This window comes from Amblyraja radiata, chromosome 4, assembly GCF_010909765.2.
Source record: "Amblyraja radiata isolate CabotCenter1 chromosome 4, sAmbRad1.1.pri, whole genome shotgun sequence".
NCBI classification, from domain to species: Eukaryota; Metazoa; Chordata; class Chondrichthyes; order Rajiformes; family Rajidae; genus Amblyraja; species Amblyraja radiata.
The window spans coordinates 53,982,659-54,000,456 of NC_045959.1; the positions used below are offsets into that span (position 1 = coordinate 53,982,659).

The following is a 17,798-nucleotide window of genomic DNA, read 5'->3' on the forward strand; positions in this document are numbered from 1 at the left end:
GTTATTATAATTGTTGTACTGTCATCATCATTGCTGATGTGCTGAGTGAGTGCAGTGCAGACAGGGCTGTGGAAAAGGGGGAAAAATAAAAAAATTCTCCTCCTCAATCATTAACCTGTGGCACTAAAGAGGAAGTATACGTACTAATGTGCTTGGGGAAGGATATGGAGGAGTTGCACCATAGTCATCCCAAGTCTGACACTCCCGATGGCAGAAGCTAATTCTCACTCATCTCCTTTCTGGGAAGTGGCAATTAGGACAAGGTGCCAGAGAGAAAGGTGGCACAGTGGTGGAAAGTCGGCATAGGTCAGCAGTGGTAGAGTTCCTACTTTACAGCGCCAAAGACCCGGGTACGATCCTCCCTATGGGTGCTGTCTGTACAGAGTCTGTATGTTCTCTCCGTGACCGCTCGGGTTTTCTCCGGGTGCTCCGGTTTCCTCCCACACTCCAAAGACGTACAGGTTTGTATGTGAATTGGCTTCTGTAAATTGTAAATTGTCCCTAGCGTGTAGGAAGCTAGTGTACAGTATGATCACCGGTCGACACGGAATCGGTGGGCCGAAGGACCTGTTTCCACGCTGTAAAGAAGCTGCCTTCTATGGAATGACATCCCGTAACAAACTCCAGGAGAAGAGCAGTTAAAAAAAATCTTCAGACATTCCATTGCTCCATCAATTCCATTCAAACAAGTTTCAATTCCATCGAGCAACAACTTTTATTCAGATAACTTCTTCCCAAAACATAACACAGACTGTCACTGTGATGGATTCTCTCTTTAGATTCAATATTTTTAATGATGAATAGGGACCTTTTAATTTCAATTCCTGGATTTTTCATTCATCGGCTCCATGCACGCCTGTTTTAGAATTCCCTAACCAGATATTCTGGCAACTCCACCATTCCGGGACTCTGCATGGCAGATTTTGTGGCGCAGTGGTAGAGTTGCTGCCTTACAGAACCAGAGACCAGGGTTCGATCCTGACTATGGGTGCTGTCTGTATGGAGTTTGTACATTCTCCCAGTGACGGTGTGGGTTTTCTGCGGCTGCTCACTCCAAAGATGTGCAGGTTGCCCAAGACCACAAGATATTACAGAGAGTTGTGGATGAAGCCCAGTCCATGACACGCAGTACACTACCAGATTCAGGAACAGCTTCTTCCCCTCTCTTATCAGGCTTCTGAACAGTCCCTCCAATAAGCTTGTTTAGTTTCGATTAGTCCCACTGAGTCCACGCTGACAAGTGGTCCTCGCACACTAACACTATCCTACACACGAGGGACGATTTACAATTTTACCGAGGCCAATTAACCTACAAACCTGTACGTCTTCAGTGTGGGAGGAAACCAGAGCACCCAGAGAAAACCGATGCAGGTCACAGGGAGAATGTACAAACTCTGTACAGACAACAACTATAATGCTGTGCCATCATGCCATCCCTTGTTTACCCCATTGCAGACATTGCACTCTGTCTATGGAACAGGAGCTCTACAATGCTGAGAGCTATAATCTGCACTCTGTATCTTTCCCTTCTCTCTACCTATTGTACTTGAGTTGGACGATTGTATTTATGTTAGTATTATCTAATCTGAATGATAGCATGCAAGACTGTACCTCGGTACACATGACAATAATAAACCGCAACTTAAACCAGCAACATCTCACTTGAGTCCCAGGACTTTTCAGATCAATGCAGTCACTCCATTCCTCTGGGAGATCGGACCGTGGAATTGCTCTGAGATGAACGCCGGGCAGGTTGTCTTCAGTTTTGCAGTCAGGGAAACTCCAAACGTGATAGTAAAGTTCGTGATGAATTGAAGCTTCACTGGGGATTTTTCGACAATAAACTGTGCATTTTGGGGTATCTGAAATAAGGCATAAGTATACAGGTCAAATGACAGAAAAACATGTTATGCTGGACAAAGATAACGGGACTGGGGGTGAAATGAAACTGTGCTGAATAATTGAGTTACAGGAAGGAAGCGTGTGGAGCCCAGACACCAGCATTGATCAGATGGGCCAAATGGCCTGATAAATTGAATTCAGAAAAGTTGCGGAAAATTCAGGATCCTTTACAAATCAATTTATATTACAAATATAAAATGGGAAAAATTAAACGTCTGAAAACACAGAAACACTAATACAAGCAAACCCAATGATAAAGTATCATTGAATCGTTGAATTAGTGAATCATTGAACTCATTCAAAATCATGCGGTTAATTCTTACCTATGTTCCACATTGCTGTTTCTTTCCATTAAATAGAATGAATTTAGTCACAGCATGCTGGAGTAACTCAGCGGGTCAGGCAGCATCTCAGGGAATCAGGGATAGGCAATGCATCGGGTCGGGACTTTTCTTCAGACATTATTGGGGGGTTAAGAAAGCTGGAAGAGAGGCCGACAAAGGTGACAAGGACTATTTGATAGGCAGATGGTTGGACAAAAGCCAGAGATGGAAAAGACGGAAGATGTGAGACATAAGGATTGAGGAGGAGCAAATTGTGAAGCTAGAAGAAGGAATCTTGGTGTATAGAGAAGTGAGGGGAGAAATAGGTACAGGTACAGCTGGGGAAAATGGGTTTGAGGGGTTAAATGGAGGAAGAACTGAGAAGGAATGTTATGTAGCTATCTAAAATTGGAGAATCTGAAAACTCAAATCATTTGGACAGAGTTATGAATTTTTTTTTCTTGAATTATGGGCTTAAATTTTTGGTTGCAAATGAAACCACTGGGAGGGGGGGGGCAGGAGCGGCACGGTGGCACAGTGGTAAAGTTGCTGCCTTACAGCACCAGAGGCCGGGGTTCCATCCAGACCACAGATACTGTCTGTACAGAGTTTGTGCCTTCTCGCTGTGACCACGTGTGTTTTCTTCGGGTGCTCCGGTTTCCGCCCACACCCAAAGACGTGCAGGTTTGTAGATTAATTGGCTTCGATGAATTGCCCCTCGTGTGTTGGAGTGAACTAGTGTACGGGGATCGCTGGTTGGCATGGACTCGGTGGGCCACAGGGCCCGTATCCGTGCTGTATCTCCCTGCACACTGGTGTGGATGATCAAGTTGGGTGAGTATGGACATGATGGGCTGAAGGGCTGTGCTGTAAAATGATGACTATTATGACTACTATGATGTTTTCTATTTTATTGGACGGCACAGTGATGCAGCAAGCAGTGCTGCTGCCTCACAGAGCCAGCGACTGGGATTCAATAGTAATCTTGGGTGCTGTCTGTATGGAGTTTGCATGTTCTCCCCGTGACCACATGGGTACCACCTCGCCAATGCTCATGCCCACACTCCATGCAAGCCTCCTCCCATATCTTTTCAAAAGACTCAGCAGCATCATAGAGAATCATAGTCATACGCCACAGAAACAGGCTCTTCAGCCCAACTTGTCCATGTTGACTAAGATACCCCATCTAAGCTAGTTCAATTTGCCATATGGCCCATATTCCTCTAAACCTTTCCCATCTTTGCACCTGTCAAGTTATCTTTTAAATGGTGTTGCAGTACCTGCCTTAACTACCTCCTTCGGCAGCTCGTTCCACTAACCCCCCACCCTCTGAGTGAAAAGGTAGCTCCTCAGGTTCCCAGTAAATTTTCCCCCTCTCACCTTAACCCAATGTTCTCTTGTTCTTGATTCTCTTATTCCGAGTACAGGACTGTGCATTTACCCTATCTATGCCCCTTATGATAGAGGCAGCATGGTGGTGCAGCTGCCTTACAGCGCCAGAGACCAGGGTTCGATCTTGACTATGCGTGCTGTCTGTGCAGAGTTTGTACGTTCTCCCCGTGACCACGTGAGTTTTCCCCGGGAGCTTCGGTTTCCTCTCACATTTCACAGACCTACAGGTTTGTAGGTTAATTGGCATTGGTAAAAATTGTGAATAGGATAGTGCTAGTGTTGGTCGGCGTGGACAGTGGGTTGAAGGGTCTGTTTCCACACTGTGTCTCTAAACTAAACAATGATCCCTCTGGTCTTATTTCTGCTTAAATGTTTCAGCGGCACTCACTTCAACCATTTCAATCCATGGACTCTCTACTCTCTGGGTAAAGACATTTCCCTTGATTTCCTTGGTGTATTTATTAGTAACTATCTTATATTTATGGCCTCCGGTTTGGACTCCCCCACAAACTCCATCTTTTTTTATTTTATTGAGGCTAAACTGATTATCTCTGAGAATCAAAGTAAAAACGCCTAAACAAACAGTAACCGCAATTCAGCGATATTAAATCAGATGTCTACCTTTGATACTTTCTTTCATCATTATTGACACGGGACATCTGTTGTGAATGATCATGCGTGGGCTGCAATCCTCACTCAGAGTTACATAGGTGACACCGAGGTGCTCCTGATAAGTCATCACTACAGCCCTGAAAAAAAGCGAAAGGGAAGAGGTAATCGGCAAGCAGTCTTTACGAGGTTTACTGTTAATGATTGAAACGGTCTGAAACAAACGATAAAGAATCTGTTTAGTTTAGTTTAGGTTATTATTGTCACGTGTACCGAGGTACAGTGAAAAGCTTTTTTGTTGCGTGCTATCCAGTCGGTGGAATGACCATACATGATTACAATCAAGCTGTCCACAGTGTACTAGTCTTTATATTGCCTTAAACGTTATTCCCCTTATCGTGTTTAAAAGGAATAACGTTTAGTGGAAGATAAAGTCCAGTAAAGTCTGATTAGAGGTAGTCCGAGGGTCTCCAATGAGGTAGATGGTAGCTGAGAACTGCTCTCTAGTTGGTGATAGGATAGTTCAGTTTCAACTTGGGCCGAAGGGCCTGTTTCCACGCTGTATGTCTCTACGTCAAAGTGCTGGTTGACTACACTGGGACCACGATGGAACAAACAGCATGGTCCAAGAGGATACAAGTGCTGGACTTATTCAGCGGTTCAGGCAGCATCTCTGGATGGGCAATATTTCAGGACGGGGCCCTTTCAGTCTGAAGATGGGCCCTGGCCCAAAACGTTACCTTTCCGTGTTCTCCAGAGATGTTGCCTGACACGTTGAGTTTCTCCAGCACTTTGTGTTCTTTTTTTGCCAGCCAGCATCTGCAGGTCTTTGTATCTCCAATGAAATGTAGGTACTATCTGGGAGAGGGAAGAAGACGATTCATGTGAAGGTAGCCTCAAAATGAGGATGACCATATACACAGTGCTAGATTAGCTGCTTCACAGAGCAGAAACCCGGGATCAATCCTGACCTCGGTTGCTGTCTGTACAGAGTTTGCACGTTCTCCCTGTGACCGCGTGGATTTTCTCCAGGTGCTCCGCTTTCCTCACGCACTCCAAAGACATGCAGGTTAGTGGGTTAATTGGCCTCTGTTCATTGTAAATTGTTCCTAGTGTGTAGGATAGCACTAGTGTACAGGGTGATCGCTGGTCGGCATGGACTCGGTGGGCCGAAGGGCCTGTTTCCACTCTGTATCTCTAAATTCTAAAGTTAAAGTCCAGGTTATTCATGAAAACTAACCTGACTAATAGGGTTGTGAGTTCAACCACCTACTCCCCGTACAATTCTGAGTAAGCACGGCATTATGTCAGGGACATTACTTCAGATGAGATATTAAACTGAGGTCTTATCTAATCTCTTGCATGGGCATAATAGATGTCCTGGCATCATTTCAAAGAAAAGGGAGTTCTCTTCTTGGTGCCCTGGGCAACATTTATCCCTCAATTAAAATGACTGAAAGCAAGGAATATGTAGTCATTGGTACACTGCTGATTAGAGGAGCCTGCTTTTTCACAATTAACCACACTTTTCCTACATTACGAGAATTATATTTTAGAGGTACAGCAAAACACTTCAGGGGAAAATGAAATCTCAAAAAATATAACATGAACACAATTTCATGGTGATTTTTCCTTTGCAGTTGAGGTGTATTTTTAACAATGTAACATGTCAAAGACTAGAGGGCATCGTTTTAAGGTGAGAGGGGTAAAGTTTAAAGGAGATGTACAGATGTATTTGACACAGTGGGTGTCTGGAAAGTGCTGCTGAGGGTGATGGGGGAGGCAGATAAAACAATGGTGTTGTAGAGACTTTCAGATGGGCAAATGGATGAAGGAAATGGATAAGAGGGATATGGATCATGTGCAGGCAGATGAGACTAGTTTATCTTGGCATCTTGTTCTGCATGGACATCATGGGCCGAAGGGCATGTTACTGTGCTGTATGGTTCTATTTATTTCAGGAACTTGCCACCAGTTTTCGTTTCATTTCCCAAGAAGCAATTTTCCTTTTCAAAGCCAAGTCCAAATTAAGGGTCTCGATCCGAAACGTCACCTATCCCTTTCCTCCTGACCCACTGAGTTACTCCAGCACATTGCGTCCATCTGTGGTATAAACCAGCATTTGGTGTTCTTTGATTCTACCAAATTACTTCAGTTTGTACCCTACCTGATCTGCATTTCCTTCAGTGCTAACAAAGTGGCAACAATATTGTCATCCCAGATAACAGATTCAATTTGTAAATAAGACCGGCTCTTTGAAGAAGATGGAGTCTTAAAGGACAATTAGCATCATTGGGCACCTATTAGTGAATTATTTTCATGGGAATCCAAACAGGGAATGCAGGGATATAGGCAGATAAGAGGTGGTCTTGGAATCATGTTTGGAACACACATTGTGGGCCTCAAGGGCCTGCTCCTGTGCTGTGCTGGTCCACGTAGTAACAAGCAACTGTAGATACTGGTTTACATAAAATGATATAAAGTGCTTTAACAGTCATGTAGAAAGAAAGAAGTCTGAAAAAGGGTCTTGAACTGAAACATCACCTATCATTGTTCCCCAGAGATGCTGTCTGACCATTTGAGTTACACCTGCACTTTGTGTCCTCCTGTACTGTTCTATGTTCTAATCAGACTGTGACTCTTCACATACCTGTTTAGACTGATTGGTGAAAGTGAATGGTGAGAACATACAAATTGTAAGAGGGAAAAAACCATACACTCTTTAATTTAGTGCTCATACAGCTCATCCAGGGCCAATCTGAAAAAGGGAATTAGGAATAATAAACTCAATCACAAACGGCGGATTGAGGAGCATTTCCAAAACAACTCCGACCCCAGGCGCATGTGGCAAGGAATCAAATCCATTGCCGATTACCAGAAAGTTAACACCCCCCCCCCCACCCCCAGACAACGCCTCCCTTCCTGACGAGCTAAACCATTTCTATGCTCGCTTTGACCGGGACAAAAAAACTCCAGCCATCAAAGTTGCTCCACCCCCGAACGAACAACCCCTCAGTCTCTCCACCTCTGCTGTACAAGATGCACTGAGCAAAGTGAATGAGCACAAAGCTGCCGGCCCCGATGGCATCCCCGGGCGGGTGCTCAGAGCATGTGCTGGACAACTATCCCTGGTCTTCACTGACATTTTCAATCTGTCACTGGCCCAGGGTGTTGTCCCCACTTGCCTCAAGACATCAACCATTGTGCCAGTGCCCAAACAATCAGCTACAGGGAGTCTCAACGATTTCCGCCCAGTGGCACTCACCCCTGTCATTGCAAAGTGCTTTGAGCGGCTGATCTTGGCTCACCTCAAAGCCAGCCTCCCCCCCACACTGGACCCCCATCAGTTTGCCTACCGGACCAACAGGTCTACAGAGGACGCCATATCGGCGGCCCTACACTCTGCCCTGACCCACCTGGACAGCAATAACACCTACATCAGGAAGCTGTTCATTGATTTCAGCTCCGCCTTTAACACTGTCATCCCCGCCAGCTTGATCACCAAACTCAGCGGACTTGGCATCTCCACCTCCCTCTGCAATTGGACACTGGATTTCCTCACCAACAGGCCACAGTCTGTTGGGGTCAACAACCTCACCTCCTCCACTATAACACTGAACACCGGCGTGCCACAGGGCTGTGTGCTCAGCCCTCTCCTCTACTCCCTCTTCACCCATGACTGCATCCCTAAGAATGGCTCCAACGCCATCATTAAATTTGCCGACGACACCACGGTGGTAGGACTGATCAGTGACAACGACGAGTCAGCCTACAGGGATGAGGTCCAGCACCTGACAACCTGGTGTGCCAACAATAACCTCGTCCTCAACTCCAAGAAGACGAAGGAAATTATTGTTGACTTCAGGAAGATCAGAGGGGGCAGACATACCCCCATCCATATAAACGGGACTGAGGTGGAGCGCGTCTCCAACTACAAATTCCTCGGGGTACACATCTCGGAGGATCTGTCCTGGTCCCTCAACACCTCCAAGCTGATCAAAAAGGCGCAGCAGCGCCTTTACTTCCTGAGGAGGCTCAAGAAAGCTCACCTGTCCCCCCAGATCCTGACCAACTTTTACCGCTGTACCATCGAAAGCATCCTGACCACCTGCTTCACGGTATGGTACAGCAGTTGCACCGTAGCGGACAGGAAGGCACTACAACGGGTGGTGAAAACCGCTCAGTACATCATCGGTGCCCCGCTCCCTGCCATGGATGCCCTCCACCGAAAACGGTGTCTGAGACGGGCCGGGAAGATCATCAAAGACCCCTCCCACCCTAACCATGGACTGTTTGCCCTCCTCCCATCAGGGAGGCGGTACAGGAGCCTCAGGTCTCGTACTAGTAGGATGAGGAACAGCTTCTACAACAACACTATCACATTGCTGAACTCGGAGTCCCGCCGATAGATTTCTCCAGTCTCTCCGTCCACATTGTTTGCTTATTCTGTATTTTTATTTCTATATTGCACTATTACTACGGACTGACGCTAAACTGCATTTCGTTGTACCCATACTTGTATCTGTGCAATGACATTAAAGTTGAATTGAATTGAATTGAATTTAATTTTAGTTTAGTTCCGAGATACAGTGTGGAAACGGCCCACGGAGTCCGGTGCAAACCAACAAATCCCAGTTTCGCATTCTACACACAAAGGACAATTTACAGAAGACAATTGACCTGCACGTCCTTGGAGTGTGGGAAGAAACTGGAGCACCCAGAGAAAACCCACGCCGTCACAGGGAGAACATACAACAGTTTATGGACAGCACCCATGGTCAGGATGGCACCTAGGACTCTGATGCTGCAAGGCAGCAGCTCGACTGCTGCGCCACTGCGCTGCACAAGTGTATATTTTATGTCTTGGGGGACATGGCCCAAATATGTTATGTAAAATGTAAAATGGTTTATTCTGAGCTTTCTCTGGCTGAGAGATTTGTGGATGGACCAAGACTCACCAGTTACAGGACCCCAACCAAAACTTTCCCCTTTCCCATCCTTGCTATTTGTCAACAGTGCTACCAATGGACCAAATTAAATCAGTAACTAGCTGTCAGAGGATTCACAGCCAGGATTTTTAAAGTCAGTGGAATAGCACCAACAACCTCAGTCACCTCCCATACTGTTCCAGGATTTATGTGCTCCATGATTAAAAAAAAAGTATTAAACATTTTAGCTGCTTCACCCTCCCTAAAAGAAGATCTGAAGGCTTCATTAAAAACAGATGCAAGATAAGAAAATGGATAAATGTAGTGTTTGTCTCAATGCCAAATGTGTGATCCAACCTGAAGGGTTAGTTTGAGCTATTCCTGATATTATTACAAAGTATTGCACTGGAGAAAAACAGTTTTTAGGAATCTGCTTGACCTGCAGACATCTTTGTAGCATTTGATGTATATGATGTGATGGAGAGATGATGGGATAGTGGCCAGTTTTCATAAAAACTATTGGTGCAAGAACAGCTTCTTCCCATCCACCATCAGGCTCTTGAACCAACCCCAACCCTACCTCAGTATCAAATTAGTATGAGCTTTGTATTACGCTGCACTTTATAGTTCAGCTTGCAATAGTATAGTCTGGCGACATATTATAACAGATGAATTATCGTATTATTGTTTATTTCTTCCCAATAAGGGCGGCACTTTGGTAGAGTTGCTGCCAGAGACCCGGGTTCAATCCTGACTTTGGGTGCTGTCTATATGGAGTTTGCATGTTCTCCCTGTGACAGCATGGATTTTCACCAGTTGCTCCAGTTTCCTCCTACATCCCAAAGACGTGCAAGTTTGTTGATTAATTGGCTTCCGTAAATTATCCCTAGTGTGTAGAATGCAAAACTGGGATAACCCAGAACTAGGGTTCGTGTGATCATTGATCTTACAGGGGTGTATAAAATTGACGAATAAATCGGGTAGACACACAGAGTCTCTTGCCCAGAGTAGCGAAATCAAGAACCAGAGGACATAGGTTTAGTTTTAGTTTAGTTTAGTTTAGTTTAGTGATACAGTACGGAAACAGGCCCTTTGGCCCACCGAGTCCGCGCTTACCAGCGATCAGCACATTAACACAATATCCTCCACACACTAGGGACAATTTACAAATGTTACCAAGCCAATTAACCTACAAACCTGTATGTCTTTGGAGTGTGGGAGGAAACCAGAGCTCCTGGGGAAAACCCATGCAGGTCACAGGGAGAACATGCAAACTGCGTACAGAGAAGCATCTGTAGTCATGATTAAACAGGGTCTCTTGTGCTGTAAGGCAGCAACTCAACCACTGCACCACCATGCCGCCCTTAAGGTGAAGATGAAGGGGGAACAATTTAATAGGAATCTGAGTGAAAACTTTTTCACACAAAGGATGGTGGATGCCAGAGAAGGTAGCTGAGGCAGGGACTGTTGCAACATTTAAGAGACTTTCTTGTATATCAGTCACTGAAAGTAAGCAAACAGGTACAGCAGGCAGGCAATGAAAAAAGCAAATGGCATGTTGGCCTTCATAGCGAGAGGATTTGAGTATTGGAGCAAGGTGGTCCTAGTGCAGGTCCTAGTACAGGGCCCTGGTGGGACCACACCTGGAGTATTGTGTGCAATTTTGTTCTCCCAATTTGAGGAAGGACATTCTTGCTTTTGATGAAAGGTTCACCAGGTTAATTCCAAGGATGGCGGGACAGACATATGATGAAAGAATGGATCGACTGGGCTTAAATTCAGTGGAATTTAGAAGGTGGAGAGGGGATCTTATAGAAACATATAACATTCTTAAGGGATTGGACAGGCTAGATGCATGAAAAATGTTCCCTATGTTGGCAGAGTCCACAACCAAGGGTCACAGTTTAAGAATAAGGGGTAGGCCATTTAGGACTGAGATGAGGAAAAACATTTTCACCCAGAGAGTTGTGAATCTGTGGAATTCTCTGCATAGAAGGTAGTGGAGGCAAATTCACTGAATGTATTCAAGAGAGCATTAGATATAGCTCTTAGGGCTAATGGGATCAAGGGATATGGGGAGAAAGCAGGAACAGGGTACTGATTTTGGATGATCAGCCATGATCATATTGAATGGCGGTGCTGGCTTGAAGGGCCGAATGGCCTACGTCTGCACCTATTTTCTGTGTTTCTAACTAGACAGGTTCATGGATAGGGCAGGTTTTGAGGGATCTGGCCCAAACACAGGCAGGTGAGACATGCAGATGGGACATGTTGGTCGGTGTCGGCAAGTTGAGCCAAAGGGCCGGTTTCCACATTGTGCCTCTGCACCCAACGAATCATTTTGTTTCAGCTATTTAACCATTTTCCACTGAAGGATACAATTGAACATGATTCCATTATCCTTTCAGGTTGGGAGTTTTGTTGCTGTATCAACATAACCCTCCACACTCCCCCCTTAATCGTCTGTCTACCAACTTTCCTCTCTGTCCCCATGTCATTGACCACCCGGTGAGTGAAAATGAGTTCTTGCCCTGCATTCTTAAAAAACACATAATTCTTGGTTATAAAAAGAGGCTTGAATGCACAGAACAAATGTACTTTGGCGTTGTTGATTTAAGAGTTTCTTTCTGATTAAGTTAGAGAAGAGCAAGCTATGAACCTGATGGAAACAGACTCCCTTCATTACTACAATTGCTGAGAGGTGTATCTTCAAGAACCAATCTTTGAGTCAATAGGCTAAATTTTAACTGGGAAAACTGTCATAGAGAATATCGTAGGGGTGAGATGAAAGTAAAAGAGGAATATTAATTCAGCCCCCTAAATGATCCCATTTCATATCGTGTACGCACTTTCATAATATTACATTTTTTGATCTAACATTCACAGAGACGATGCAATTATGCAAAATCTCTTCTTTCCATTTCTTGTACATTTTCTTTGTGGGTCAGGCAGCATCTCAAAATATCATGGATAAGTTGTTTGTTTGTTTTATGTTGTGTGTGAGTATATATGTATATATCTATCTAAAATAGACACAAAATGGCGGAGTAACTCAGCGGGACAGGCAGCATCTCTGGAGGGAAGGAATAGATGAAGTTTTGGGTTGAGATCCTTCATCATACGGAAATAGTAAGTTTCTTTCATCAGACATGATCGCTCTACGAGAAGTCCCAACAGCGAGCGTTTTGTTAGTTCTCTAGAAATATCAACATTGAAGTCAAATAATTCTGCACACCAGAATATGTCAAAAATACATTTAAAAAAGACGACTTTAACTGTACCTGGAACAAAATCCGTTCTCACTGGAATCCCCAAGAGGTACGGCTACGCTTTGCCTTGGAAAATCATGCCTAATCAGAGCTGGCAGGCTCCAGTTGTGACAGCTGCTTGCACCAATATGAGAGCAGTAGCCAAGCAGGAGATGTTTCTGGGGCAAAGGGTCGCTCAACTCTGACAGACTACCACCAGCGACAAAGTCCCAGCAAGGGATGGAACTTGGCACACCAAGAGATTCGGCTCGAGCAGGGGCAAGGTGGAAGACAGCACTCTCCAGCATACAGTCACCCTGAAAAAAATACAAATAAAATGAGTGGTTATAGAACATAGAACAGTACAGCACAGGAATGGGCCCTTTGGCCCACAGTGTTTCGTTTTGTTTAGCGATACTGCGCAGAATCAGACCCTTCGGTCCACCAGTCCGCTCTGACCAGCGATCCCCGCACACTAACGCTATCCTACACACACACAAGGGACAATTTACATTTATACCTAGCCAATTAGCCTACAAACCTGTACGTCATAGAGTCATAGAGTCATAGAGTGATACAGTGTGGAAACAGGCCCTTCGGCCCAACTGCCCACACAATATCCCAGCTACACGTCCCACTTGCCTGCGCTTGGCCCATATCCCTCCAGTCCCGCCATCCCAGGGATCAATTTCGTGAACATACGCTGCACTGCCTCAATCACAAGGATGTCCTTCCTCAAATTAGGAGACCAAAACTGTACACAATATTCCAGCTGTGGTCTCACCAGAGCCCTATACAACTGCAGAAGAACCTCTTTACTCCTATACTGAAATCCTCTTGTTATGAAGGCCAACATTCCATTAGCTTTTTTCACTGCCTGCTGTACCTGTAAGCCAACTTTCAGTGACTGGTGTACAAGGACGCTCAGGTCTCGCTGCACCTCCCCCTTACCTAACCTAACCCCATTGAGATAATAATCTGCCCCCTTGTTTTTGCCGCCAAAGTGGATAACCTCACATTTATCTATATTATACTGCATCTGCCACGCATCTGCCCATTCACTCAACCTGTCCAGGTCACCCTGCAACCTCCTAACATCCTCTTCACAGTTCACACTGCCACCCAGCTTTGTGTCATCCGTAAACTTGCTAGTGTTGCTCCTAATTCCCTCTTCCAAATCATTAATATATATGGTAAACAGTTGCGGCCCCAACACTGAGCCTTGCGGCACTCGTCACTGCCTGCCATTCTGAAAAGGACCCGTTCACTCCTACTCTTTGCTTCCGGTCTGCAAACAATTTTCTATCCATGTCAACACCGTACCCCCATGACCATGTGCTCTAATTTTAGTCACCAGTCTCCCGTGCGGGACCTTATCAAAGGCTTTCTGAAAGTCTAGATACATTACATCCACTGGCACCCCTTCATCCATTTCACTTGTCACATCCTCAAAAAATTCCAGAAGATTAGTCAAGCATGATTTCCCTTTCATAAATCCATATTGACGAACTAATCCTTTTACTGCTATCCAAATGCCCTATTATTACCTCTTTAATAATTGACTCCAGCATCTTTCCCACCACCGAACTGGTGGCTAACTGGTCTGTAATTCCCCGTTCTAAATTCGCTCCTTTCTTGAAAAATGGGATAACATTAGCTATCCTCCAATCCACTGGAACTGATCCTGAATCTATTGAACATTGGAAAATGATCACCACTGCGTCCACTATTTCTAGAGCCACCTCCCTGAGGACCCTGGGATGCAGACCATCAGGTCCAGGGGATTTATCATCCTTCAGTCCCATTAGCCTACCCAAGACTATTTCTCACCTAATGAAAATGTCTTTCAGTTCCTCTACCCCCTTAAATCCTCTGCACAGTGCAAGGCCACCAAATTCAAATGCACTTTCATACCATTTCATGCAGGGTGCCAGGCTTTGCACTTTTAATAGTTATTCATTGGGTTATTTTTAAGTATTTATTGCTTTTATGTATTGTCTGTATTTTATGTATTGTCTGCTTTACGCTCTGACTGTGTTGGCTACTGGACACCTGCATTTCCCTGAGGAGATTAATAAAGTATTTATTTATCTATCTGTCTATGAAAGATTGTTGTGCACTGATTTGACCTTTTGCCTTTATCTAGTCTCTCAGATGAACAATGAGCAACATTCCTAGTATTGCAATGGAGGAGCAGGCTCGACTGTAGACCAAAAGAATTGGCAACAGTAGTTTGCTCTCTCCGCAGTATTCTAACATCTGCACGTTGAACTATGCTTCTGAAATTCAGTTGCACTGAGATCAATGGAATCAAATATCAGAAGTTGAGTTCTACATGCAAACATAATTACATCGGGCTGTTGTTCATTGACCACAGCTCGGCGTTCAACACCATCATCGCCTCCAAACTCAGAGAATTGTGATGCTGCTCATCCCAATGCAAACGGATCAGAGAATTCCTAGACCGCAAACAGTAGAACTGACAACACTTTCTACTTGAAAGTCATCAACACAGGATCACCTCAAGGATGTGTGCTCAGTCCCCTGCTCTATTCTCTCTGTACCAATCTCCGTCTACATTTCACGCTGTCTCGGCAAGGCCACCAGCATAATCAAGGACAGGTCTCACCCCGGTCACTCCCTCTTCTCCCCTCTCCCATCAGGCAAGAGGTACAGGAGTATGAAAACGCACATCTCCAGATTCAGTTTCTTCCCAGCTGTTACAAGGCAACTGAGCAATCTTACCAGCAACTAGAGAGTGGTCCTAAGCTGCTATCTACCTCATTGAAGACCCTCGGACTATCTTTAATCAGACTTTACTGGACTTTATCTTGCACTAAACATTATTTGCTTTATCATGTACCTGTGCACTATGGACGGCTCGAATATAATCATGTGGCGTCATTCCGCTGACTGGTTAGCATGCAACATAGTTTTACACTGTAACTTGGTACACGTGACAATAAACTAAATTAAATCAATGACTGCATAGCCAGACACAGTTCTCCGGCAATACCACCCATTGTTGAATAACAAGTAATGGTGTCAGAGTACAGGAGGGAAATTGAAAATCTGATGGAATACTAGAACAACAATCTTACTCTGAACCGAGGAGCTGATTATTGAGGGGAGTAAGACCGAGGAGCTGATTATTGAGGGGAGCGCCATGGATCCATGAACCTATCTTCATCGATGGGATGGTGGTGGAGAGAATCAACAGATTCAAATTACTGGGGTTGCGTACAGTATCTCTGAGGATCAGTCCTGGACAAAGAACATTGGTGAAAGATCATCAACACCTCTACTTCCTTGAAAAATTGAGGAGATTTGATGTATCAACTAATACTATATCAAACTTCAAAGGCACAGTAGTCCTCACCCTTTTATCTGCAGAGATGCTGCCTGACCCGCTGTTACTCCAGCATTTTGTGTCTCTCTATGGTATAAACCTGTATCTGCAGTTGCTTGTTTCTGCATTCTAAGTTTAAAAAGATTTCCACTTCAGAAAGTAAAGGATGAAGGGGTAGTGTTTGGGAAAACTTTTTTTTTATCAGCTAATAGGCTGAGGGATAGGCAAAGCAAGCTGTGCTTCAATGAAACACTCAGTGGGACAGGCAGCATCTGTGGCAGGAGAAACAGGGCCAATGTTTCAGGTTGAAGACCTTTCAAAAGAACTGGAAAAGAGAAAAAAACAATAATTCTGTAGTTGCAGAACAGGGCAGGGAGGAATACCTTTCATATTTGTTGGGACGACAGATGGCACAATGGGCTAAGTGTTCGGCTGGCGACCGGAAGGTGGCCGGTTCGAATCCCGCTTGGAGTGCATACTGTCGTTGTGTCCTTGGGCAAGACACTTCACCCACCTTTGCCTGTGTGTGAATGTGTGTGAGTGATTGGTGGTGGTCGGAGGGGCCGTAGGGCAGAATGGCAGCCACGCTTCCGTCAGTCTGCCCCAGGGCAGCTGTGGCTACAGAAGTAGCTTACCACCACCGAGTGTGACTGAGGAGTGAATGAATAATGCGATGTAAAGCGCCTTGAGTATTAGAAAGGCGCTATATAAATCCCATCCATTATTATTATTATTATATGTTGAGGCCGGGGTTGCCATAGCAAATAACAGCATGATGGCGTAGCGGTAGAGTTGCTGTCTTACAGCGCCAAAGACCCAAGTTCGATCTCTGTACAGGATCTCCAGTTTCCTCCCACACTCTCAGTCTGAAGAATAGTCTCGACCCGAAACTTCACCTATTCCTTCTCTCCAGAGATGCTGCCTGACCCGCTGAGTTACTCCAGAATTTTGTGTCAATTTGGTCATCAGTGTAAGCCAGCATCTGCAGTTCCTTCCTGCACATTCTGTAATGTTCGATGTTCTGACTGTCTGGAGGAATATATCATGTCTTTATGGCTACCATGTTTATCGGTGCTTTCCAATGTGGAAAGTACAAATTTCTACTTTGTGTGATCTGCACTTTGTATTTTTAAACAACTGTCTAGCTGGAAAGTGGCTGTTAATAGAGTTTCCTACTTGTTTTGAAATGTATATGTTTTACTTCAACGAGCATGTTAAATATCAACAGATGACAAGGGTGGAAGGGGCATTTTTACTCCCCTCCGGGTAACATGCCAAGACTACAGCTGCCAACGTGGCTGAGGTTAGTGAAAATCAGTCCAGCCTAACTGAAGGTAGTAAATGGGCATTAAACGTCTAATATAACAAAGACAGACATCTCAAATTACACCAGAATTATTCTTGAAAAAAAAAACTGTAACATAATCTAGCAATGAAACTGGGTGTAAATCTGTTAAAGACTTCACGAGTTACTGAAGTTACACAAAAGCTATTCATTACTGGACAGGAGCATGTCAAATTTTGAAAGGAATTTATATAATAATTAGTTTGGCCCTATCATTAAATGGTTGGAAATTTGTAAAAGATTTGTTATTTGAACCTAATCCACTGAGACTGCTATCTGTTAATTTATTACAGTTCAGGATGTGCTGATTGCCAATTTGGGTCATGTGAGTAAAAAAATTAAACTATCACTTTTACAAATTATGCATCACGGTCTATAGAAGAATGATTCTGGCAGAAGGTTTACATTTATGGCCACAAACTTCAAGACCTGCTTTTGCCTGTATAGGAAGGAACTGCAGATGCTGCTTTATACTGAAGGTAGACGCAAAGTGCTGAAGTAACTCAACGGGTCAGTCAGCATCTCTGGAGAAAAGGGATGGGTGAGGTTTCGGGTCAGACTATCTTCGATTGGACTTTGAAGGTCCATTCTTCAGACTGATCAGTCTGAAGAAGGGACTCGACCCGAAACGTCACCCATTCATTCTCCAGAGATGCTGCCTGTCCCGCTGAGTTACTCCAGCATTTTGTGATCTACCTTCGA

The 17,798-nt window shown here is 44.6% G+C and overlaps 1 protein-coding gene across 6 annotated transcripts in view; it reads right to left on the reverse strand.

The window, feature by feature from the left end:
- vps13b (vacuolar protein sorting 13 homolog B) overlaps positions 1-17,798 on the reverse strand; it is an 806,769-nt gene that overhangs the window by 19,241 nt on the left and 769,730 nt on the right. For all 6 annotated transcript variants that reach the window (XM_033019455.1, XM_033019454.1, XM_033019453.1 and 3 more), the window contains exons 52-54: positions 12,436-12,719; positions 4,239-4,366; positions 1,663-1,862 (exon numbers count right to left, since the gene is read on the reverse strand). In XM_033019455.1, the coding sequence (XP_032875346.1) occupies positions 1,663-1,862; positions 4,239-4,366; positions 12,436-12,719 (612 nt within the window). The remainder of the gene's footprint in view (positions 1-1,662; positions 1,863-4,238; positions 4,367-12,435; positions 12,720-17,798) is intronic.